At 32.9% G+C, this 27,121-nt stretch overlaps 1 protein-coding gene across 1 annotated transcript in view; it reads right to left on the bottom strand.

The window, feature by feature from the left end:
• LOC129907272 (focal adhesion kinase 1-like) overlaps nucleotides 1-27,121 on the bottom strand; it is a 237,538-nt gene that overhangs the window by 113,426 nt on the left and 96,991 nt on the right. The window contains exons 7-9 of the mRNA XM_055983392.1: nucleotides 2,271-2,565; nucleotides 1,955-2,212; nucleotides 1,770-1,902 (exon numbers count right to left, since the gene is read on the bottom strand). Coding sequence (XP_055839367.1) covers nucleotides 1,770-1,902; nucleotides 1,955-2,212; nucleotides 2,271-2,565 — 686 coding nt within the window. The remainder of the gene's footprint in view (nucleotides 1-1,769; nucleotides 1,903-1,954; nucleotides 2,213-2,270; nucleotides 2,566-27,121) is intronic.

Genomic DNA, 27,121 nt, shown 5'->3' with positions numbered 1-27,121 from the left:
AATTTTCTTAAACTCATTTGTTATTCTTTGAATTGTTTTTTTATTGTATTTTTTTTCATCTGTTTTTCTGTCATTTGTGATAGAGATGGCCTTCTCAAAAAAAATATCGATATTTTGTTGAATAGAAATATCGCAATATCGATTCATTTTCAAATTAACGCAAGGGTGTAATTTACCGTACATTGACATTCTTACTTATGAGAAATTATGAAATGAAACTGTCTTTATAGTTATATGACAATTTAAATGTATGAAGTATGCGTTGCGGAAAATCTCCGCTCCGATGGAATACCTCGCTAGGGCAGGATGCCTCTTGAGTCAAGGACTCAAATTTGACATTTCTCTTTTGATTTAAAATTTCTTGTTGTTGTATTGCACCAAAAGCAAAAAGAATGAAAGAGAATGTTGAAAAAAGAAAAAAGAGAAAAAGAAACGTCAAAAAAGAGTTGCAGAATTTCGACCTACGATATAGGTACTCTCGGTCGGATATTTTTTTTTTAATCTTTTTTCTCTTTTGCACTCATTAGAAATGAGGCGCGCCTCTTGAGGCTTCGTGTAATAGCTGACTCAAGAATAAAAGATCTCACAACAAGCAACACCATTGACCTAATGACAATCTTATAAGATATACATATGTAAGTAAAAAAAGAAAGAAGTAAAGCATCCACTGATACAGAATAAAACAGAGAATGGGATAAAAAATAGTATTTCTTCATACTAAGCTCTGTCGACAAGGCTAAACTTGAAACAAAAAAATTAATTAATATATTATATACACCATCCAAAACTTTCTGACCTGTAAATTAAATATTGAACAAAAAGGGATCTCATTGCTGTAGGCATTTTTGATAAAGCAGATTACTGTAACCCTTCTATCCATTGCCGATCGTCATATGTACATATGTATATTCAAACGTAAATACACTGGATTATAAAGTGGTAATGTGGTGTTTTGTAACCCCAATGACAACCGGACCTGAACAACCTGAGTTAAGAAGCTGTCAACAGAATTAAAATTTTAAACAAATACAATGACAATTAACTGTAAATTTAGTTAAAAAAAAAAAATACAATGTAAAAACGTTAGGCCCCTTTTGTGCCAACATAATACTAATATAATCAATGTAAATTTTAAGATAACTAGCTTTAAGCAAATTGTATATATGTATATAATTACTGTTTAATAAAAATATCGTATTGTTTTGTAACCCGCGAAAAAACTGGTCATTGCAAACTCAAACCCACTCCAAAAAATTGCTGTTTGCATTTGACTTTTTTCACTGAAAGTTATAATATTTAAAGATACCGAGCAAAGCTCACTTAAAATGAATTACTAAATTTACGATCAAACGAAAGAAAATATCATAAAGAACATATTGTAGTTTGATTTTCTGTCTACGAAATACTAGAGCACAGATATGTATTAGAATCGAAATAATAAAAAAAAAATGCATTTTGGTACATAACTACGCTTAAAACAATGGTCAAGTGGTGAGAAATTAATTTTAAGCCTTTTAAATAATTCCCTATTGATTCATGACTGGAGTATCAAGCTAATATCTTAAATGCCAGCAATATCAGTGTAATCTCATTCATGGACATGTCAGTAGTTCAATGAAAGTTTTTTGAGTTTCAATGCGCATTGGGATTTTTCAAACAATCCAACTAGTTTTGCCCAAAAGTGGCTACAGAAATGAAAGCCCCATTAAGACTATAAATATGCATATATTCGAAAATTCACATTACACAAGAAAACATCGCTTACTTACTTTTCACTGTTTGCTTTTAGAAATGCCCGAAGTTCACCATGCTGCGCCAACTCCATAACAATCCATATAGGAGCGCTACTACATATTCCAATGAGCCGAATGATATGAGGATGATCAAACTTCTGCATTATATCTATTATAAAACTAAAATGAAGACAGTGTTCTTTATCGAAAAAATCACTTACAAGCTTCTTGAAGAAATGTTTCCGTTTTTGTGAGATCGTCACTGGCTTTACAGGTTTTAACAGCGACTTGAATTGCACAAGCCTTATTTTCGTTCTGAGAATTCTTCCTCGCATTTTCTTCATAGCAGTTAACATCATTTTTTTCCCGAGTTGACTTATCTTTTATGTAATAAGTGCCAATATGCACATCTCCAAACTGTCCGATTCCAATAATATCGTTAAGAACAATCTGTGATCTATCCAGTTCATAGTTTCGAACTTAAATATTGCTCGTATTTATATAGGAAAAATTTCATAGTAAATAATTGTAAAATACCTGTAGGCATAGAGTAATCTCCTTCTTCATCAACTAAACCAATTTCGGCATAATCGTCACTCAATTTCGGAATATTTTTTTGCTGATCAATTTGCTTTGTAGTAGTTTTGATAAATTTTAAATTGGACACTACTGACTTATCATTGTCTTTTAAATTAATATCTTTACAAAATTCTAAAGAGTTGGTAGTGCTCTTACTACTTCCAGGGGAGTTTGACCGATCCCATAGTGAAATGTCAGTATTATTTACTATGCTACAATAGCCATCTACCAAATCCGCTATACTATCAGCCGTCTGAAATTAATTTTATTTTCATTATTTAAAATTGAAATGAAACAGGAACTATAGGGTTAAAAATGGTATGGTATGTTTTTAACTATTGATAAAATTTTAAATATCCTAAAAAAAAACGTGGTTTATGTTGAGAATTTTTGGGGAAATTTTGCTCTTTTTTTCTGAGGGAACAAAATTAAAATGAAAAAAGACCGATATTCTGGGAGTTCTTCGATCTCTTACAACATGTTTTAAACGAGCTAACAAGATGGACCAATCGGTGTAGATAGATAGATAGGTAGGGGCAATTCCATGGTAACTCACGTTACATTCACAAAAATTTCAATTTTTTTTTCAATTTTAATGTAAATTGATACGAAATTACTATCCATGAATGGAGCATAACTATTACTTTCATAATTAACTAAAAAAACTGTCTTTATTTTTAACATTTGCTTGGGAAAAATAAAAGTTTGATGGTAACTCACGTAACAAAAATTGGACACGAATTTTAAGAGTCCGACAGTATGAAGTTTTTATACATACAATACATTAAGATTCCATACATACAAAATTACAAGCTTTTAATATGAGTGACAAAACCAAACATTTTTTCAATGTTTGGAGGAAAAGTTTTAATATATTTAGGTAACTCACGTTACATTATTTTGGTAACTCATGTTACCTACGATTTGTGGTTCCAAAAGTAAAGAAAAGATGCATTTTCACTCAAGTTTTTTGAATCTTTTCTTGCAACTTGCATAAAGAGTTGCCGTTTGTAAATAGTAATTTGCTAATAAAAAAAGTCTGCATAATTTGTTCAAAATTCGTGTCCACTTTTTCATGGAATTACCCGTAGATAGATAAAAACAAAATTTTATTAAGGGAAATAACAACAAAAGTTGGCGGCAGCTGAGCAAAAAGTTGAGAATTCTTCAACTTGCGCTACAAGCTACAGCCACAGCTATACCATTTTATTCAGCCAGTAAATTACACTCCCGCTCTCTTTTCTCCTCAGAAGAAATTATTGAATGGAGAACAATTTGCTGACGTTTGTTTTTTTCATTTCTGTTTTGTTTGTAATATAGAATAGAATAATATGTGACAAAATGTGACGCCACAACCTCCTTAAACGGAGGTCAGGGAACCACTAAAAAAAAAAAAAACAAACCAAAGATGAAAATGTTCATAGATAGATAGATAGATAGATAGATAGATAGATAGATAGATAGATAGATAGATAGATAGATAGATAGATAGATAGATAGATAGATAGATAGATAGATAGATAGATAGATAGATAGATAGATAGATAGATAGATAGATAGATAGATAGATAGATAGATAGATAGATAGATAGATAGATAGATAGATAGATAGATAGATAGATAGATAGATAGATAGATAGATAGATAGATAGATAGATAGATAGATAGATAGATAGATAGATAGATAGATAGATAGATAGATAGATAGATAGATAGATAGATAGATAGATAGATAGATAGATAGATAGATAGATAGATAGATAGATAGATAGATAGATAGATAGATAGATAGATAGATAGATAGATAGATAGATAGATAGATAGATAGATAGATAGATAGATAGATAGATAGATAGATAGATAGATAGATAGATAGATAGATAGATAGATAGATAGATAGATAGATAGATAGATAGATAGATAGATAGATAGATAGATAGATAGATAGATAGATAGATAGATAGATAGATAGATAGATAGATAGATAGATAGATAGATAGATAGATAGATAGATAGATAGATAGATAGATAGATAGATAGATAGATAGATAGATAGATAGATAGATAGATAGATAGATAGATAGATAGATAGATAGATAGATAGATAGATAGATAGATAGATAGATAGATAGATAGATAGATAGATAGATAGATAGATAGATAGATAGATAGATAGATAGATAGATAGATAGATAGATAGATAGATAGATAGATAGATAGATAGATAGATAGATAGATAGATAGATAGATAGATAGATAGATAGATAGATAGATAGATAGATAGATAGATAGATAGATAGATAGATAGATAGATAGATAGATAGATAGATAGATAGATAGATAGATAGATAGATAGATAGATAGATAGATAGATAGATAGATAGATAGATAGATAGATAGATAGATAGATAGATAGATAGATAGATAGATAGATAGATAGATAGATAGATAGATAGATAGATAGATAGATAGATAGATAGATAGATAGATAGATAGATAGATAGATAGATAGATAGATAGATAGATAGATAGATAGATAGATAGATAGATAGATAGATAGATAGATAGATAGATAGATAGATAGATAGATAGATAGATAGATAGATAGATAGATAGATAGATAGATAGATAGATAGATAGATAGATAGATAGATAGATAGATAGATAGATATAACATAGTAATTCCAACAAGATTTATAATTTTTCGAAAAAGATATCATTCTGTAGCATTTGGGTGACTAGAGGCGAATGATCCCTTTAATTAAAAATTTCATTTTTTTTATTCTGTATTTATGGGGTAATATGTCTTTATGCATTTTTTTACAGTTTGGTATCGCAGAAATTAATTCAAAAATAACACGGTGTAACACTCAAAATATACGCGGGCGGAGACCTATCAGGTTTTGTAGAGCTAGTCGCACTGAATACGAAACGGTATTTGAAAATCCCCTAACACCCCCAAAATCTAGAGTTACGGGCAAAAAACGGTTTTATGGACCTTCACCCATTGAAAAAATTCTAGCTTCGACAATTTTTTACCCATTTTCAATTTTTTTACAGTTTCTGATAGAAGATAAATATACCTTTTTAACAATGTATAAAACATGTAACTCGGTTAAACCATTTAGAATTTATAAGCTGTCAAAGTTCAAAAATTCCATTTTTTTCGTCATTTGCCCAACTTCGGCATCAATTTAAAGTATATGTTTTCAAAACAACATGCTATTTAAAAAATATATTCTAAAACTATTTCTGTTTCCCAATCAATCGAGGTATTTTTTATGAAAATCACTTCAAAATTGGCTTAGAAAAAAATTATTTTATCAGATTTTTCTTTTTTCAAAATATTTTTTGTTTTTATTTGTTTTTATTTTTTAATTTTCTCATAAACTAGAAGACATAGAAACATATAGTTTTCACGGTTCGATAAGGAATAAATTGAGGCAGTTTTCTATGTGAGTAATTTTTTTATTTAAATTCACGGTCTGGACAAAAAAAGTATAAAATGAATTTTTTAAATTTTTTTTTCACCTATTTTTAACTTTGAAATCGATTATTTCAAAAACTATTGGTTATAATATATTGATTTACAAATTAGAATCAAATGTACAATTTTGCTTTTCGGAAATGGTATCATTTATTACTGTAAGTGTTGCCGTTGTTTTTTAATAATTTTTTTTTATTTTGATAATTTTTTTTTAGAAAAATGCCCCTCCCACCTAAACGGGGAGAGATAGACCCCCCTCCCAAAGAAAAAAATATTTGTATTGAGCTCCTCTACAAAAACCCGTTATCAAATCCTGGTGCCCAAGTTATCCTACTACGTGCCGAAACAACATTTTTGTCCTATTAATTATTAATAATTAAGAGAGAACAAAACATGATAAAATTTTCGTTCTTTTAGAACGACCTGAAAGACATTGGTTTGTTTCTTAGTTAGACTAAAATTTTTATTTTTTTTATTTCTATTTTGGATTGAGGTTGAATCAAACTACGGAGTAAAACTATTTTGAAAAACTAAAAATGTATTTTTCATAGAAAAAAATTAATCGAAACTGAAGCTATTTTTCCTTATGTTACAATGTTTGAACATGTATAACTTCTGCAATTATTGATACAATTCATCGAAATAAAAAGAAATAAGTACCTCAACTCAAATACTAACACATTGATTAGTTTAAGAAATTTATATTAAGTTTTAAGGTCTTAAACAACAAAAAAATACTAAAAAGTCATTTTTTCTTAACTTTTAAAAAAAAAGTGGTTTAATTTCTTTGTTTTTCAAAGTATGATTTTGATTTTTATTTTATTTAAAAGCTTAGTTTATGGACTATGGAGTAAAACTATATCTTGTTGGAAAATATTATTTTGTAACCCTCCAATCGCTTTTTAAGTAGTCCCAAAAACAATAAACTGTACTATGAAACCAGAATTTTTAGATTTTTTGTTATATTTTTTTAATTTTTTTTCATTATTTTTTCTATCAATATCAAGTTAGAAAATAAGAATTGCTATAATAGTTTTCTTACAATTAATTTTTGAAAAAGAGTCTACTTTCCATTTTTTTCCTCAGAAATTCATGGAATGCGTATGTATTGGAACTTGTAGTTCAAACAAATTCCGCTGGCGCTAGTTGTATCTCTCTCTTTATTATCTTCTATTTTGTTTCTACATGATCTCTCGCACTCGCTCTGTCGAGTGGTTGTTTGGTGGTATAAAGAATAAGATGAACTTAGGTATCTGCATTCTACATATTGTTTGTACATAGGTTTTTCCATAAAAAAGGATTGGCGCCAGGCTAAGTGCATGCAAAGTGTTGTTGTATTTTTTTCGCGAAAATGAGAGGATACAGGAAATGGATCTCTCGCACGTTTGCAATGTATGGTATCTGGTGTTGCGTGGTAGGTATATGGAATAGGATAAACGAGTTTTTTTTTGTATTCTTGTTTTTTTTTTTTTTAAACTGGTTTATTTATCTCTTTCATAAATTTATGATGTTGCATGTTAGGTATTCTTCTGAGCAACTGTATGGATATATTTTTTTCTATGAAAACAAAATTTGGAAAGACAGGCAGTCTGTAATGTTATTCGCATTATAATACAAAAATCTAAATTTTCGAATTTGACTTTATAGATGAAATTGTCTTTTTCTGTGAGTAAGAAATTGAGTTTTTATAAAACATGGAACTGTTACATAATTTGCAGCAAAATGGCGTATGAAATAAAAAATATTTTGATTAAATAATTATTTCTTATTATTAGGCAATGTTTTAGTGAAAGAATTGTAAAAAACAAAAATCAATTATGACCGGAGGAAGCAAAATACTGTTGCAAAGTCGAGATTTTTTGATAACTCACAAAAACTGCATTAAATTGAAAACCGTAAGGATTTGGGATGAAAAAGTTACCAAATTCTGAGAGCCCAAAGTTGGCCTATCTGCATATTTCGTTTGATCCATTACTTTTGGAACACCCTGTATATGAATAACAATAATATCAATTAATAATATAATATATAAATCTATGTACAAATTCGAAAGAAAAAGTTAAAAACATTCAAATAAATAAACAAATATGTACCTAATAGTTTTAAAAAATAAACGTTTTATTTGCCAAAAAAAAAAAATGTTGAAAAAATTTGTTTTTAAACTACTAAAATAAATATCATCACTAAATACTATAACAAAGAAAAAAGAGTCGATCAGATTCCTGCGCCTACGAATACTTGCAAAAGTTATATAGAATACCAAGTGATGTAGGTACATAGATGCGCAGAAAGATAGAAAAATTCAACACTGAATATCATACCATTTTTTTCTTCATAAATATACCTACCATGACTCTTGCACATAGAGTAAAACCAACGGAAAACGAAAACACAAGTGAATTCGGTTGCGCAAAGCAAAACCGCAATATACACTTGCAAGGCTTGCAACCCTTTTTTTTTGCTATTTCCTTGATGCTGATTTGTTTTTTCTACCTAAATAGACTTTAATTTTATGACTTTGGTTCTCTAGAAAGGGAAAGAGAATGCAAATAAAGATACCGAGAGAGAACTGAGTTGAGATGACGTTGAACGTGAGAGATGTATGGCGAAGAAAGGTCACTAATACACACAAACTCATTTACATGAAGTCTGAGTTCTTCATTCGGGGACACCCACTCTTAAATTGATGCCGAAGTTGGGAAAATGACGAAAAAAATGGAATTTTTGAACTTGACATCTTATAAATTCTAAGTGGTTTAACCGAGTTACATGTTTCATACATTGTTGAAAAGGTATATTTATCTTCTATCAGAAACTGTAAAAAAATCGAAAATGGGTAAAAAATTGTCGAAGCTAGAATTTTTTCAATGGGTGAAGGTCCAAAAAACTGTTTTTTGTCCGTAACTCCAGATTTTGGGGGTGTTAGGGGATTTTCAAATACCGTTTCGTATTCAGTGCGACTAGCTCTATCTACAAAACCTGATAGGTCTCCGCCCGCGTATATTTTGAGTGTTACACCGTGTTATTTTTGAATTAATTTCTGCGATACCAAACTGTAAAAAAATGCATAAAGACATATTACCCCATAAATACTGAATAAAAAAATGAAATTTTTAATTAAAGGGATCATTCGCCTCTAGTCACCCAAATGCTACAGAATGATATCTTTTTCGAAAAATTATAAATCTTGTTGGAATTACTATGTTATATTAATGTGTTGTGTTCCTTTACGCCACAAAAGAGTAAAAAAAATTACTCTGGAGTAATTTTAGTACTACGGAGTACCCCGGTTTTACTCCACATTTTTAGTCAGATTACACCTATTTGCACACGGAATTGTACACACACACTTATGAATTTGAAGTTTGACATTTAAAATTTGTTTGGAAAGTGAAAAATGCGAAAAACATTTCTTTCAAATTCTTTTTTTACTAACAAAAACAACCATTATGAGTATTTTTCTGTTACATTATGTTTAGCAAGATTTATTTCTTCCATTATTTTCGTTAGTTTTTCACTTTTTAAAAGTTTGTTTTCCAAAATCAAATTGAAAAAGAAATAAAGGAATTTTTCAGCCAGTGTTCTTCATCAATAAAAAAAATCCTATGCCAGATAAAAAAATACTATTTTTTTCTCGGCCGATGGGATATTTTTATTTTATCAAACTTAGGGTGTGTGTCAATTAGGCTGAAAAAAACCGATCAGAAGCATAATGAAAAATATACCAAAAGTAAAACTTATCAACGAACACTTTTTATGCTCAACCTGCGCACTAGAATTAAGGAAATAACGAGGAAAAAAATAAAAATTAATGAAAATATTAACATCAATTCTTTGTCAGGTAACCTCAAAAATTTTTGCAGAGTTGTAGTGAAAAACAGGAAAGCGTTTTTGTATGAAAAACGTAGATGCTATTGTATTATTTGTTTTTGGTATGAAGAAAGCATTCAATTTGGCTACAGGTTTTTCATATTCAGTCATGTACGAAACATATTGTTCAACATTTGCCAATGGTCCAAATGTTCCACTTGCTGAATATTCTGGTAAAGTAGCGGTTAAGATTTGAACTTCTGAACCAGTATAATCATTGAATAATTACAAATAGAAGTGAACACCCAGGGAAACTTCCGCTGTAAAATTATCGGCGCTAATATCGTGCGTTGAATAAAAAAAGCAAATCCAACAATCCAAAAGCAAAGCCAACAATCCAAAAGCAAATCCAGCAACCCAAAATCAAATCCTAAACAGCTTATACATATAGATAAAAGTTTTCCCATTTCAAAAAGTGGAGATAGCCTAGAGGATAAGGTGAATGTGTGTTAAGTTTACCTGCCTAGGTTCGAATCTGACGGGAAATTGAGATTGTTTTTTTTTTTTTTACATTACTAGAATAAAAATTAATTCAATTTCTCAAAAAAAATCTCCGCAAAAACAAAAAAAAAAAACAATTTCAAATTTTACCGGTATTCGAACCTAACCCAGTAGGAGCAAAAGGCATCGTCCTTGTTCTCTAGACTAATATGACTTTTCAAAATACGAAAACTAATATCAATATAAGCTCTTTGAAATGTATAATAATAAATTATTAATTTTTTTATGAAGGTTTAAAAAAATTATTAGTTAAGACTCAACTCGAAAATACAAAATAGTTGAGGCGCAAACATGTAGTTCATCTATCTTCCGGTACTCTTATAGTTGCAGAGTAATCTGCGGTGTCACTTCCATTTGTAATTATTCAATGGTATAATGTAGTAGAAGGTCTTGTTTCCAATCTTTATCATAAATGCGACTTGCTCTGATCATTGTTTCAAATGATCGTAACCACTTCTGCCACTCGATTCCAACATTATTGGTATGTAGGGAGTAATCGAATTCTTGGATATGAAGACCTAATGGTCGAACTGAATCTAAAAAAAAAAAAATTTTATTCTGACAGACCTATATCTATTTTCTTTTTTTTTTCTTTTCCAGCATTTAAGCTGCTCAAACAAATTTGAGTCAAAAGCAAACTAAAATTCTGACACTGCATTTAAGCAAATTGAATGGGACTTTTATAACTATTTTCTGCATTTAAGCATCCACAATTCAAATCAACATTTTTTTTTAATCAGCATTTAAGCTGAGTCAATTAAATAAACTAATGTTAAGGATAAATTTTTTTACCCAATGAAAACAAAAAAAAAATATTTTTTTTTTCATCACACCAATATGCATACCTAAATGATTAGTCATTGTTTTGTTAGTTTACCAAATTCAATTTGTTAATAAGTTTTATTCTTCTTTATTTCGATTATTTTGTCCTTTTTATATTTCTTTTTGTCCTTCTTTTTTTTTCGCTATTATGAATATAAAGTGATACCTATCTTTTTGGTGAAGTTAAGAAAGTAAACAAAATGTGTTCATCAACTTTATTTGAATTGTTTATCCAGACAGTAGTTGTATTATTTTTCAAAAGTTATCAATAAACTAATAACACTGTGCAAGTCAATATCTTAGACAAGTGCGCTGTTGACAGTATTAACACTGACACTTTTCCGTCTGCCTGGTCTTAATTTCAGCTCCAGTGTTTTTTTATTTTATTTTAGTAAATCTATCATACAAATTTTATATTTTGTGCATTAACTAATATTCATTGCATTGGCTTTTAATCTGTCCATTTACATTGTTATTTTTTGTGCATAAACCGTTCAAATCATTCATTTTAAAATCTATTATATTAGGTATTGAGTGATTATTAATATAAGTGCAAATCAGCATTCTAAATTGCACCCGTTAAAGCTTTGTTTTTTTTCTCCATCGGTGAGTGAAAAATTTGTTGTATATGTTCTGCCTCTGAAGCAAATTGGTGCTACACCAAATCAAACAATTGTATTTGTACTTTGCACGCCTACAACAACCCGCAACCCGCACCAAATATAATTTGAGTGGGAGCGTATCGGAATACCGCTTTTTAAAATCCCGTTTTTCGAAAATCCCGAAAAAAAAAGTTTCAAAATCCCGTTTACTAAAATACCGCTTTTTTAAATCCCGTTTTCTGAAATCCCGCATTTTAAAATCCCGTCAAATCCCGAAAATTCCGATTTTTTTTACAAAATACATGCTTAATTCACAAATAAAAAAATCATGAGAAATAGACAAAAAATTAGTAAAACTGATTTCACGATTTGATTGTTCTTCTGAAACTTTAAAGTAAATATTAGTTTGTTAATTGATTTCTTTTTAGTATCACATTCCTTACTTTTTCTTATTTTTTGAAGTGAAAACTTCTTTAGTATCGTAGTGATTTGAAACAAGATGAAACGAAAACGCGACACGACTTCAACTTGTTATAACTTTTTTGTTTTAATAGATAGATGAATGAAATTTGTACTGTAGATAGGTAATTAAATAAATTATAATTGTACAAAGTTTCAATTAATTTCATATTCAAAATTCTGAGATAACGGTAAAAAGATGTTCTTTTCCTGCACACGTTATATCTTTTGATCTAGTGCACATACAAATTTGATTTAACTTTAATACGCATGCTGATAACATAACCTTTTATTTGATATATCACACATAACGGTACATGCTCCACAAGTTACACAATCTTAAATTGAAAAATACCTCAAAACACCTGTGGAGATCTGTTGCCGAAGACCAGCCACCCTCACCTGTGTAGGAATAGGAAGTACCGTTATCTCAGTTTTAAATTTCGAGATGGTTGACTTTAAAAAATTCTTACTTTTTTGTAGGCATGGTAGAAACATGATTGAAAAGTCAAATAAAAGGTGAAATAATAAGCTTTCAGATGATTTAAAATTCATTATTTTTAATTTATTAGGTTGTCATATAAAAGATATGGATTTAAAGGTGATAGAATAAAAAAAGGTACATTTTTTCGATTTTTATTTTATGCAAGGAAAATAATTTTTAAGGTTTCACTTCTACCACGTGTGAATTACACACATGATTTTTTTTTTATATAATATATTTTTTGTTAAAGGTTTTAATTAAATGCGTTTAGAACAATGTCTCATTTTTTAATTTGTTTAAAAATCCCGATTTGGCAAGCAAAACTAGTTGTTTTATTTTAAAAAATCGCGCGATTTTTTAAAATAAAACAACTAGTTTTGCTTGCAAAATCGGGATAATAAAAAACGGGATTATAAAAATCGGGATTTTAAAAAGCGGGATTATAAAAAGCAGTATAATGAAAAACGGGATTTTAAAAGCGGGATTTAAAAAAACGGGAATATAAAAAGCGGGATATCGAACCCAACCCAATTTGAGTACCTGTTTCTAGTGCATCGTTTACAACAATTACACATTAAACCTCCAACGGAATTACCATCATCTTCTCCCACTTGATATCGATATCAAGCTGACTGTGAGCGATTTACATATTACAATAACAAAGTTTTTTGTCTTACCTCCACCGGTGAGTTCATTTTAGTATTAGTCCAGTCAAGTTATACTTTTGCTGAGAAATAATTCGCAACTGCAATTCGTACCTAAAATATGAAAGTACACTAGTACAGGAACTATACCCCCCATTTTCCACAAAAATGTCTGGACGACTTTGGCCGCCATTTTGTTTTGAACAGTTTTGCGGCTATCGCTTGTAGTTCGGCTAGTTTTGGTGTTAGAAAATTTCAGCGAAGGTAGTTTTTTTGTAATAGTAAATTTGTATTGAAATTTATGGTAATGACAAAAATAGTATTGAATGTGTTTTTTTTTAAATTTGTTTCGCTAATTTTAACTTTGAGATCGATTATTTCAAAAACTATTAATTTTAATAACACTATTTAAAAATTAAAATAAAGCGTTTAATTGTGGCTTTTGAAAAAAATATCTTTCATAACTCTTAGTGTTGCCGTTGTTTTTTAATATTTTTTTTAAATACACTAGCCCAAAAAATTAAGGGAACAAAAAAAATCGTGATTTTTTTTAGTGATATTCGATAGGCTGTATCTCAGTAAAAAATGATCGCATCATGACAAAATAAAAAGCGTGTAAAAGCTCTATTCTTCCAGTTTTAGGATTAAATGTTAAAATATTTTCTTTCTAACGGTAAAATAGCTAAATCGTTGAAACTGTTAAAAAACAAAAATTTTCCAATTTTTGTTTGTTTTTACTTTTCTCTTAAGAAAGTGGGAAATTTTTTTCTGAAAAAATGATTATTATTTTTAAAAAGGCTATTTATTTGGCTTTAAGATTCATTTTGTTTTAAACTTCTACGATTTTTTTTAACTGCAATATAAGTCATCAAACCAAAAACCATACTTTTGACTTTGACTATCAATATCTCAACAACGGATCACTGTACAGAATATTCAAGGACACATTTAAAAATTTCATTCAATTTTCTACAAATAAATTAAGTTTGCTTTGGTAAACAAATTGTTTTCTTATTTTTTAGATTAATTTAGAAAAGCTATAAAAATAGGCATTTTTACGGTTTTTTAGAAAATTTACCGCTATTTAATTTCTATTGGTGATAAGATTGAACTGAGGCTTAATTATTGAAGCAAAATCAAATTCTTTTGAGTTTATTTGAACATTTTATTGAAAAATATCGTTTAAGTTTTAGATAAACCAAGAAAAAACAAAAAAAAAAATCAAAATTAGGAAAAACATCCAAAAATGGTATAAAAAGCTTTTTTTCAAAATTTAACTTTTTTGAAAACTTTTAATTTTTCCTTGGTTTATCTTAAATTTAAACGATATTTATCAATAAAATGTTCCAATAAACTCAAAACAATTTGATTTTGCTCATAAAAAAGTTCAAAGAAGTAAGTCATTTAGACCTGCAGAAATATGGTGTTTTACTTCATCTCAAAAATTCAAACCCTCACAACAGAAAAACTGCTTGATGAATAAGTCTGAAACTTGGCATATTAATTTCAGGTGTATTAAACTTCAATAATTAAGCCCCAGTTTAATCTTATCAGTGGCGTAGATAGGGGGGGGGGATCAGGGGGATATATCCCCCCCATTGGGATCGATAATTGTGCAGTATAAACAGTCATGAATAAATAAGTTGAAGAAGCGCACTTTGAAAAAAACGCTATGGATTTCGAGTTCTTGATTAGCTTAAAGGTTATAAATATGGTTTACCGTTGTTTCAAAGAGTGAATTTAGACTTGGTCCAAGCAATGGAGCTCGCTAAAGATTTAAGGGATCAACTAAAAATTAAACGGGCAGAAGACGACTCATTTTCGAAAGTTTTTTGTATATGGGAAAAATTAGCTGAAATCCTTGACATAGGCGTTAAACATAAGAGAATAGTGAAGCGACAAAAGAATCGTTCGAACTCTTCGGTTCAAAGTACAGTAAAGAATATTTTCGTGTTACTGTTTTCAATCTTTTTCTCGATTTCTATGTAATGGGCCTTGGAGAAAAATGTACAAACCATGAAAACACACTAGAAGGGTTTCCGGTTCTTTCTAAGGATTCTTCGTCTGAAATAGACAAAGCAGCTAAAAAATTTAATGAAACTGTTGAGTTTTACCAAAAACTAGACCACATAAAATAGAACAAAAACAATAAGATTTCCTTATAGTTTTCATCCAAGAAGGAAATAGTATTTAAACAATCGGGATTTCCTAATTGTTTTATCGACTTCCAAAAAGGAGGAGTTATTCAATTCGTCTGTACTTTTTTTTTGTGTTTGTCACCTCATAACTTTGGACCGAGTGAACCAATTTTGATAATTCTTTTTGTAGGTATCGAAAAGCTGGTGCCTGTTCAGTACTATTAGAAAAACCATAAAACCCAGTTTTGATCCATGGAAGTCGGTTTTGTTTTTTTAATAAAAAAAATACGATCATGTAGGGGATCACCTATTCCAACTTACTATAGAAATATTGGTCAAAATTTTTGTTCTAGTGCCAAGTTGGAAAAAATATGAAATTTTTACAAAAAATTTTGAAAGATTTTGTACATGAAAATAATAAGAAATCTCTATGGAAAAACCTTATTAATTGGTGATATTAATAAGGTTTCTTCATAAAACAGTTCAATAAGGAAATCTGTTGGTATTTAGGTGGTCCTGGTCATATTTTTCTCTGTGTGAAGAATTAAAAACTCAGAAAAGATATTTGATCAGAAGGAAAAATACTTCCTCTATGAACTCATTGAAAGCGCTCGAAAGCTGCACCGAAAAAAGTTGTCCTGGTATTTATATTTTATTAAAGATATTAGCTACACTGCTGGTTTCTACGTCAACTACCGAAAGAACTTTCTCCAATTTAAAGAGAATAAAAACAATACAAAGAAGCATTATTAAAACTTAAAAAAAAAATTTGCGAACTAGATCTGTCCCCCCCCCCTTAGCAAAAAGCTATCTACGCCACTGAATCTTATCACCCAAAGAAATTAAACAGCGGTAAATTTTCTAAAAAACCGTAAAAATGCATATTTTGATAGCTTTTCTTAATTAATATAAAAAATAAGAAAACAATTTGTTTAACAAAGCAAACTTAATTTCTTTGTAGAGAATTGAATGAAATTTTTAAATGTGTCTTTGAATATTCTGTACAGTGATCCGTTGTTGAGATATTGATAGTCAAAGTCAAAATTATGGTTTTTGGTTTGATGACTAATATTGCAGTTAAAAAAAATCGTAGAAGTTTGAAACAAAATGAATCTTAAAGCCAAATAAATAGCCTTTCTAAAAATAATAATCATTTTATCAGAAAAAAATTTCCCACTTTCTTAAGAGAAAAGAAAAAACAAACAAAAATTGGAAAATTTTTGTTTTTTAACAGTTCCAAAGATTTAGCTATTTTACCGTTAGAAAGAAAATATTTTAACATTTAATCCTAAAACAAGAAGAATAGAGCTTTTACATGCTTTTTATTTTGTCATAATGCGATAATTTTTTACTGAGATACAGCCTATCGAAAATCACTAAAAAAATCACGATTTTTTTTTTGTTCCCTTAATGTTTTGGGCTAGTGTATTAAGTTGTTTTTTAGAAAATTGCCCCTCTCGCCTAAACGGGGTTAGATAGACGACCCCCCCCCCTCCCAAAGTGAAAATACTTGTATTGAACCCTTCTACAAAATACAGTTATCAAATCTCAGCGCCATAGTTATCGCACTCATCCCTCACCCTGTTTTTTCTAATTTTTTTATTGATTTTTCGTTCTAGTGAGGGAACGGTACGTCGGACAAAAAAACCTTATAAAAGAAAAACATAGTTAATTAATAGTTCTTCAATTTTTATAACAACAATTTTTTGATAAAAGTTTAAAATAAAAAGTTATGGTGCATATAAAAAAAAAGTGAGCATAGCATTTTACGAAATTCATTATAATTCCTAAATGGTGGGTTTTAGAGTAAAAAGTTAGCAAATATATTTTGTTGGAAATAAAATTTATACAAGTTTGTCTCATAACATTTTTCTCTAACACCAAAACTAGCCGAACTACAAGCGATAGTCGCAAAACTATTCAAAACAAAATGGCGGCCAAAGTCGTCCAGACATTTTTGTGGAAAATGGGGGGTATAGTTCCGGTACTAGTGCACTTTCATATTTTAGGTACGAATTGCAGTTGCGAATTATTTCTCAGACCTCCATACAACCAAATATAATTTGACTGAACTATATCGTTCTGCCAAACTTACTCAGACTCTACTCAGTCGATCTTGTACTGTGGAAGAGTGTGCACGCGCAAATCGGCTTTCACAGTGTTTAAAATTCGTATTCGGCAAGTGTTAAGTAAATAAGAGGCAAGTTAGCCAGTAAAGTTATCAACTCAGCGATAGCTCAAAGGAAGTGACGTCGGACCCGAGAGCTGTAGGAACGGCGTTCGATTCCCAGCTGGGCCAACGTGTTTTTAAAAGTTTTTTTTAAAAACAAATAAATTAAAATTAACATTCGCTCCAACCTAGTGGAATCGGATAATATAGCGGGGACATCGAAAGGTGCCCCAGCTACAGCAGTAATCAAGCCAACGGCAATAAAGCCAACGGCATCAACAGCCGATATGGGAGGGCACAAGAGGAGACGCATCTTTGCGAAGCCGAATCTGCCGAACAGGCCGAAGCGTCGCTCCCAAAATCCTTCAGCTGAGCTGCCTGCTGAAGAGGGGGAGGCGGCGCGTACAGCAAAAATTGAAGCGGCAGCTAAAATTCAGAAGCAGTTGAACAACTCTCTAGTGGAGGAGGAATTCAATTATATGTCCGAGGGGGGGGAAGGGCATTACACAACGGGTGACAGCAACAATCTCGCTGATCATTCATCACCAGAGCCGTCATCAGACGAAGATGAAGAGGAGGAGCAGACCCTCCAAACAAAAATCAGCGAGTTTGAGAGGAATATGGATGCCCTCAGACAAGAAGTTGCGCCCCTGATCCAGCTAATGAAATCAAAACAAGAAGCCCGCAGAGCCAAAGAAAGACAAGAGCTCGCAGATAAGGAAGCCGCTAAAGCAGTCAAAGCAGCGGAAAAACAACAACAAGAGCAGCTTCGACTGCAGCGACAACAACAAGCTCCAAAGCAAAACCAGGAAGCCAAGCAGCAACAGCGGCAACAACAACAACAATTGCCAGCACAAGTTGCACAACAACAACTACAGCTGCCCGTCCAAGTGTCAGAGCAGCAGAGAGAAATGCCACAGCAGCAACAACAACAACAGCCAAAACAGCAAAACAAGCAGCAACAACAACAAACAGCAGGGGCAGACAAGCCCAGTGGAAGTCAGCAGCAGGTACGGACTCAACAGCAGCAGGCCCAGGAGCAGCAGCGAGGGAAAGTACACCAGCAGCAGCCACAGACAACACGAAGCAAAAAGGAAAATGTGCCACCCATTAATGTGTTCAGGATGGACCTAGAGGACACTATAAAGCTATGTAAGTCGGCCATAGGCGAACATTTTTTTATCAAAAGACTTAGTAATAGTAGACATGCTATCCACTGCAACACAGTGGAAGATAAGAAAATTAGATTTTTATTAAAAGAAGCCACCACTGAATACTTCAGTTTTACCCCTAAGTTGGAGAAAATCCAAACGGTCCTTCTAAAGGGCATAGATTCCTGCACGGAACCCCAGACGCTCTATGATGAGCTCTGCCGCAAAGCGAGTGATGATCTCGAGATCATCAGCGTCAAGCCATTCCAAACGGCTTTGTCCAGGCGGGAGAAACGGAAGCTGCCGATATTTTTAGTACAGCTCTCACCCAACAGCAAACTGGATAGTTTGAGGAGTATCACCGTCCTCAACTACCAGGTTGTCACTTGGGACAAATTAAAAAGGCGCGGTGACATGCTTCAATGCGTGCGCTGCCAAAGGTTCGGCCATGCCGCAGCCAACTGCGAAATGCAGTCGCGCTGTGTCAAGTGTGGAGAGAACCACAATAAGGGGGAGTGTAAACTCGGGGAGGAACGGGTCGAAGATAAGGCCCAGCTAAAATGTGCAGTCTGCGGAAGCGTCGGGCACCCTGCTAATTATCGGGGCTGTCCGAGGTTTCAGCAAATGAAGCAGCAGAAAACGGCGAAGCAGGCTGTCGTTGAAAAACGTCCAGTAGGGCGTGCTCCGATTGTCAACCCAAGTATCTCTTTCGCAATACCAAAGGCGACACAAAAGCCACCAAAGGTTGTCCAACAGGCCTCCGTGCCTAAAGCACCGGCGGCAGAATCAGAGGTTTTGACCTTGTTACTGAGCATTCAAGCACAGTTAACAGGGCTTCAAAGCCAGATAAGGGAGCAGACAGTGAGGGTAGATCATATCTACACTCAACTGCCTAGCTTAACGCAACTTAGGTCGTAATGGGCGCGCTGTCAGACAGGCCCCTTAGGATCCTAGCTGTGAATGTAAATTCACTGATTAGGGTCGAACGTAGAGCTAACCTTTTCCAACTGTTGAAAGATCTATGTCCCGATGTGTTTATGGCTAGCGAAACTAAGCTAAACCAGAAACATAAACTGACAAATATTAATTACAATATCGTAAGAAGAGACCGGCCCGACTCCACTCAAGGGGGCGGTGTTGCAATCTTCATACGTAAAGGCATTAGTTATAAGGTAATATACAATAGTGAAGTGCGAAAATTTCGATCGCTTGAGGTGTGCATTGTATGCATCCCTCTTCAACATGGAAAGCGGGTGTATGCAGTCGCAGCTTATGCGCCAGAAGCACCTCAACCAACTGACTTTACGGCAGAACTCGAAAAACTTTTTCAAGTCTTACGACTGAATTTGGAGGAAAACTATATCCTCATGGCCGGTGAACTGAACGCCAAACACCAAGATTGGGGAAATCAAATACAGAATCAGCGAGGTAATCATCTGTATAATTGGATGAGTCAAAACAATATTGAATATAGGGTTGATCTGTTGGCTACTGAAAGGCCATCGTTTCCAAGAAGCGGTTCTTTTCTGGATTTATTGCTTCTAGACTCGAGACTGACAATAACAGACTCTGTGGGCCAACACCCAAGAAACTGCCTTCGTACAATTGAGTACGACAGCGACCACTGCGGACTCTCCGCCGCAATACAGCTTCCGAACGAGCTTGTGGAATTGGAGGAGTATGTACCGGAGCATTCTTACAACTACGGTAAGATGCGCTGGCCACGCTTCATCAACGCCTTAGCAAGAGAACTGCGTTCGAATAACATAGCCCCTCCAAACGACAGAAATCTGTCGAACAGTGAGATCGATGGTTATCTCCAACAGATGGACGATACCATCCTACAAACGATGAACAGAACGATACCCAAATACAAAGAACGTGACCAAAATAACGTTTACCGTAACGCGACTATTGATGCACTTCACAGACAAAAAAGCGGACTATTGACAAGACTTAAACGTTTATACTGGCGATTTACCGACCCACACGATCTGGAGATTAGAACACTGAAGTCGTCGATCAAAAACATCAACCAGTTGATCAAAGAAAACTATAGGTTGTCTATTAATTTGTATTGGGACAAAAAAATTCGGGCCGTCAATTCTAGCGACCCGAGTATGTTTCCGCAGATTAATAAGATTTTTAGACGGAATGATCAAAACGAGCTTCCGTGTCTTAAGCTCCAGAGAACTGTGGAAAACAGAGACGTACTTCTGACAGCAGGCATAAATCCAGGGGAAGCCATCTTGGACGACGACCTCTTTATAATCGAAGATCCGCAAGAGAAAGTGGAGGCGGTGGGTGCTGCCTTCCAGCAAGTGTACAAGGTAAATGCTAGCATTAACCCGAACCATGACCTGGAAAACAGGGCCCTCCTTCATCACTTCTATCTACGTAATGATATTACGCAATGGCGATCTGAGAATCGCGGTTTTACCGGGTTTAATGAAGAGCACTTGGCAAACGCCATCATCGCCGAGCATGCTGGGGCTAACACCCTGTTAGTTACGAAGGTAGAGCTCAAGCTCATCTTCGATTCATTGAAGAAAAAGAAGTCAGCAGGAGTCGATGGTATATCCAATATTGTACTACGACATCTACCGCAAGAAGCTATTGACATTTTTGCCACTCTGTTCAACAACGCTCTGAATAATGCATATTATCCAAAGCGTTGGAAAACAGCAGTGGTACATCCTCTACCGAAAAAGGGAAAGGACAACTCCAATCCGGCAAATCTCCGGTCGATAAGTCTCCTTCCAAGTATCAGCAAGGTATTTGAAAAAGTTATCAATAGGGCTCTGTCTCAGTGGGCTGAGGACAACAATATCATACCGGATAATCAATTTGGGTTTAAGGCAGGACATGACACTATTCATGCCGCGTCTAAACTTGTATCTGATATTCAGTGGAACAAATCTAAAAAACAGTGCACGGGTGCCTGTCTTGTTGATTTGGAAAAAGCTTTCGACACCGTTTGGTTAGAAGGTCTCTATCTTAAATTAACAAGACTTGGTATAAACAAACCACTTTTATATATGCTTTATGACATGCTCAATGGTAGAACGTTTGTTGTCAAAAGTGGCAATGTAACTTCTACTGGAGTTTTTATTATCAAAAATGGTCTTCAACAGGGAGCGGTGAACTCACCGATTCTCTTTAGTATTTACACCAGCGATCTGATAGGAAGTCTAACTCAGGCAATTGCGTATGCCGACGATCTAATTGCGTACAGAACAGCTCCAAAAGTTGAGGTCATCAGAATTCTCTTGCAACGTGACTTTGACAAAATTCAGCGATATTGTGATGACTGGAAGTTGAAAATTAACTTTCAGAAATCAGAAACGATTCTATTTAGGACTCCCTTGACTAGGGCCTCAGGGGATACGCGAAGGAACTGGCGGAAGCTGGCGATCGCTGGACCACACGGACAGCCACTGCCGAGTAAAAGTGTAGTAAAGTACCTTGGCATCTGGCTAGATCAATATCTATATTTCAATAGACATATGGATGCTGCTCTGGCCAGGGCTAGGGGAGCTTTTGCCCTGACGAAACGGCTGTTTTATAGCAGTCGGCTTGACACCAGGGTTAATAAGATTTGCTACATGGCCCTCATACGGCCGATGATTGTCTATGGATGCCCTGTGTGGTTCAACGTTGCTCCATCTAAAATGGAAAAGTTTCGGGTGTTTGAGAGGCAGTGTCTTAGACGTTGCCTTGGTCTGCACAGAACACCCGAATCTGATTACACGCATTACTTTTCCAATGAGGTCTTATACAACAGGGCCAACATAAATAGAATTGATAACTTTATGCTGAAGCTTGTTCGTGGCCACGTTTCAAGAGCGATGGCCTCTTCAAATAGCTACATTTTTGGGGCTTACTACCCTAACGACGAATACTTCAAGAGTGTGTGTTTAAGCGGCTATATTCCGCCTGAGGCATTCCTCTATTTAGATAGTCGGGGGCTTGTACAGGATAGATTGGCAGTTCCGCTAATCTACCACGTCGGGCGAAGAACCGTGGACAGGCGACTGCTGTATGACGGGGACATCCTCGCACTAGGTGGAGAAGGGCGTCTTCGGTTCAGTAGGACTGTGTCCGATCGGGACCGAAGAGATAGGGTAAGGCAGGAGAACCAGTTTTGGTGGCTTCATAATAGTGTAAATAGTTAAAGTGGTCTTTGTTTTTATGCCTTGGCCGGCTTACATAGTTTTAGGTGTTTAGTTTTAAGTAGGGACAGTCGGGGTGGCACAAAAAAAAAAAAAAAAAAAAAATACAAAAAATACAAAAAAATACAAAAAAATACAAAAAAAAAAAATTAAAAAAAATACAAAAAATACAAAAAAATACAAAAAAAAAAAAAAAAAAAAAAAAAACAAAAAAATACAAAATTGCTTGCTGTGGCTGTTCTAGTTTTTAAGTAGTTTTAAGTGTTTAAGGCCCATTTGCTCATACTAGTCATAAATTCTCATCTTAGCTAGGTCGAACATAACTCTTGTGTTTTACTTAGTTTATTCTAAGTTGCTAAAAAATATTTATGTTTAACCTAGCAATGATTTACTTTCATGATATAAATCGCTGAGAACTTCAAATTTAAAAGTCAAATCAATAGAAACGTCAAATAATTCAAATAGATTTTGAGCAATTTAGCAATTAATATACAACAATATCGTTAAATTTTCAAGTTTGTGTCTTTATCTTGCGGAATAAAAGTGTAAAAAAGTATATTTGAGCCAAAAATAAGTGTTAATTGGTTAAACAAAAATTATTCGTGTGTGTGTGTTAATGTGCTGGTGTGTCAAAATTAGTCAATGAAATATGACAGCAAAATAGTGCCTCATACAAAAAACTGTGGTGTAAATTGTACCATCTGTGGATGGTTTAAGTTAATGAATGTAAGTTTATTTTTATTAAATTGATAATAATTCATGTCCTTTGTACTACCGACATCAATTTTTGAGCGACATTCTTGCTTTTTTCATAAAATAAAAGTGCCTAGGTAGAACATAACAGCTTAAGTTCTACTATTTCTTCCCCCTAAGTTATGTTAAACTTAGAGGAATTTATGACACAGTTTGAAGTTCGTGCAAACCGTAATGTAGAACTTAAGGGTTTATGTTTCACATAAATATTTAAGACTCGTTTCAGCAAATGGGCCTAAGTAGTTTTAATTAGTTTCTAAGTAGTTTTAATTAGTTTTTAAGTTTTAAAATAAACAAAAAAAAATGATCAGAATCCAAGTTTTTTTTAGAAATTATTTCTTGGAAAAAATAAAACCTTGAAATACTATGTGAATTAAATTAGTTTTAAGGCCGAAAGGCATTAGTATTAAGAAAAATGAAGAATAACTTAGAGTGCCCGTATAGGGCCAGTAAGTTAGTTGTAAGTAATTGATAAGTAGGCTAGTTTTTATGAATTTTTGTCTAGCTTTAAGATAGTTTTAAGATGATGAAAAATAAAAATGAATTTAAAATTGAAAAAAAAAAAAAAAATTACTCAGACTCTACTCTAATATAAAAAAAAATTGGTTCTCTTTGCATGATATACCTTTACCTACTAATAACTAATAACAAGTACACTCAAGTGCAAAAAAATTTCCTAATAAAAAAAATAAACTAATACACTCCGATGAAAAAAAATTGTCTGGTTTCTAAATTTATAATTTAAAAAAAAAATCATTAATCAATTTATTTTAAATGAATTTGCTTCAGTCTTGCGACTAACTCGTTTCGTTACGATTAACATCATTGAGTTCTATTATTTTGTTCACAATGTCTAAAGTTTGCTCTAAATGTGACACACCTATTAAACGATCCAAAGACGTAAAATATGTAAAATTGTAATGATGCATCCTGCAATGCATTACATTTAACCTCTACAACAACAAACTACTCCCAAAACAACTCATCACCAGCCGACTAAGCAACTACCTACCTACCAGCATCAGCCTCACCAGCCGGCGGCCGGCGCATGCGACAATACATACCTTCATTACCAACCAGCAACAATAACAACCCTAAACGCATCACCGCTCCCATGTATCTAGCCAAGCATATCCACATCACTGATAGCAAATTATGAAACACCCACGCAATCATCTAATGTGCAGTGTGGTGAATTCAAGAGAAAAAAAAAAATTGTGGTGAATTCAAAACACGAAGAAGACGCAAAAAGGAAAACTACAAAAATCTAATGTTCTTCGTGTGGTAAACTTGTACATCACGCACGGCAGAACGAATGCCGCACAAAGAAGAAAAAATGAAATGAAATTATCATGTGTGGTGAAAAACACATGGCACGATAAGCCTGTGGTCAAGTGGTTATACTAAAGCCAAATATGCGTGGCCCGCTATCCGTACACCCGCCGTGTACCATAAAACACTAAATACACATATTCTATGAGCGCCTGATCAAATAGAAAACATTATGTGCAATACAGGGTGCACTACATACATATATATAAAATATGTTATAAATTTACATAACAGTTTATATATAGGAAAACATTATGTGCAATACAGGGTGCACTACATACATATATATAAAATATGTTATAAATTTACATAACAGTTTATATTTTATATAAAGTTGGTACGGTATGTATGTATGTATGTAAATTTATTTAGCTTTTCAACTATTTTTTTACAAATGATATATATATATTTACATTAATTTTTAGTATATGTTATCTGTATTAAGAGAGCTTTTACAACAAATAAATAGATAAATAATAATTTAACCCGTGAAATAGCTATAACTCCAGCCTATGAACTTGGTGGTAACACACACAAGTTGTTGTTGTTCATTCAAAACCTTCAATATAAATTGATTACACAAGCAGCTGCCCTGCACGTATTGAAAGATATACACAAACCTCTTCTAATAATAAAATTCAAATTTGACCAGTGTCAACCTCTTTCCACTCATCTCCCTCCTTGTATACGAACAACGAATTGTTGTCATACGATTGGAGTTTAAATAGAGAAAAAGAGAAAGAAACCGAATGAACAATAACAGACTTGTCTGAGTTAATAAAAATGCTAGTCGGTTCAAGTAAACTTGATAATTGGAAAACCTGTTCGGGGTTATGAATTCACAAGTGGCAGCGGTGGTGCGATGCGTAGTGCATCGGCCTCCCAACCGCTAGGTCGTGAGTTCAAGCCCAGCTCGGGCAATTTTCAAAATTAATTGAACATAAGCGACTTAGCACCACTGAAAGGAGTCTGATGATCGGGTTGGTCCCCGTGAAATAGCTATAACTCCAGCCTATGAACTTGGTGGTAACACAAACAAGTTGTTGTTGTTCATTCAAAACCTTCAATAATTTAACAATTTTTAAATAATAGTGTAAACTTAATAATATATATGAATGAACGAATGAATCTAGTTGCGCTTTAATATGATTCTCATTGCTTTGTTTTGTAGTATTTGGAGTCTATTTAACATACTTTGATTTGACAAGAAGATGACAGTTGAACAATATTCAAAATGAGGCTTTATAATTACATTAAATATTTGTATTGCACTTATTGTTGATATGTTTTTACGAATTCGTTTAAGTAGATTTATTTTTTTAACAATTTTCTTTTCAATATATTCAATATGTTCATTGAATGCTAACTTATTATCTATGACAACACCAAGATATTTTATATTTGTAATTACTTCAATATTTTGACCATCAACTTTTATATTCACAACAGAATCTCTTGTTAATTTATTATTCAAAATCATAATTTTGGTTTTTGCAACATTAAGCTTTAATCTATTTGCTCTGAGCCAAAAACTAAGGTTATCTAAATCAAATTGAATTTTCATTAGACCTTCTTCTAGGTTGTTACATTTAAAAAAAAAATAAACCATCATCTGCAAATAATGCACATTCACTATTTCTAAGTATTTTCGTGATATCATTAATATAAATGTAAAATAAAAATGTTCCTAAAATAGAACCTTGGGGAACGCCAATATTGATTGAAACTTCCTCTTAGACCGAGAGCCGGCAGCATATTTTGGCAGTTTTGATATAACCGAAATTCGAGTGTGCACATATCTAGATATGCACCACAGTATATCAACGGAACAAGTCTGGCAGTGATCTTTTTCAGCTTTCCCTTGCCAGACGCATCCAAAGTGCAGCAAAAAATCAATTTTTGGCGTTTTGGTATAACCGGATAAATGATACACCAAAAAATCATAAAAAATCCCCTGATTTCGAATCTGTGGGTACCGCAAGTTTCTTTTTCAGCTTTCCCCCCGCCAGACCGCTTTAAAGCATTTTTAAGTGCATTTTTCTAATAAAAAACCTTATTACTTATTTTCTGTTAGGTATAACCGTATGATGGTAACAAATTAATATTCTATGTCTATTCCAGTACTAGAAAATATAATTTTTAGCCAGCTATTTTTCAGCCTTCCCTCTGCCAGACGCATCCAAAATGCAGTCAAAAATCAACTTTTGGCGTTTTCCTAGGTATT

This window comes from Episyrphus balteatus, chromosome 1, assembly GCF_945859705.1.
Source record: "Episyrphus balteatus chromosome 1, idEpiBalt1.1, whole genome shotgun sequence".
Taxonomy (NCBI): Eukaryota; Metazoa; Arthropoda; class Insecta; order Diptera; family Syrphidae; genus Episyrphus; species Episyrphus balteatus.
The sequence above is the reverse complement of the archived record's forward strand: the minus strand, read 5'-3'. Positions and strand labels throughout refer to the sequence as shown.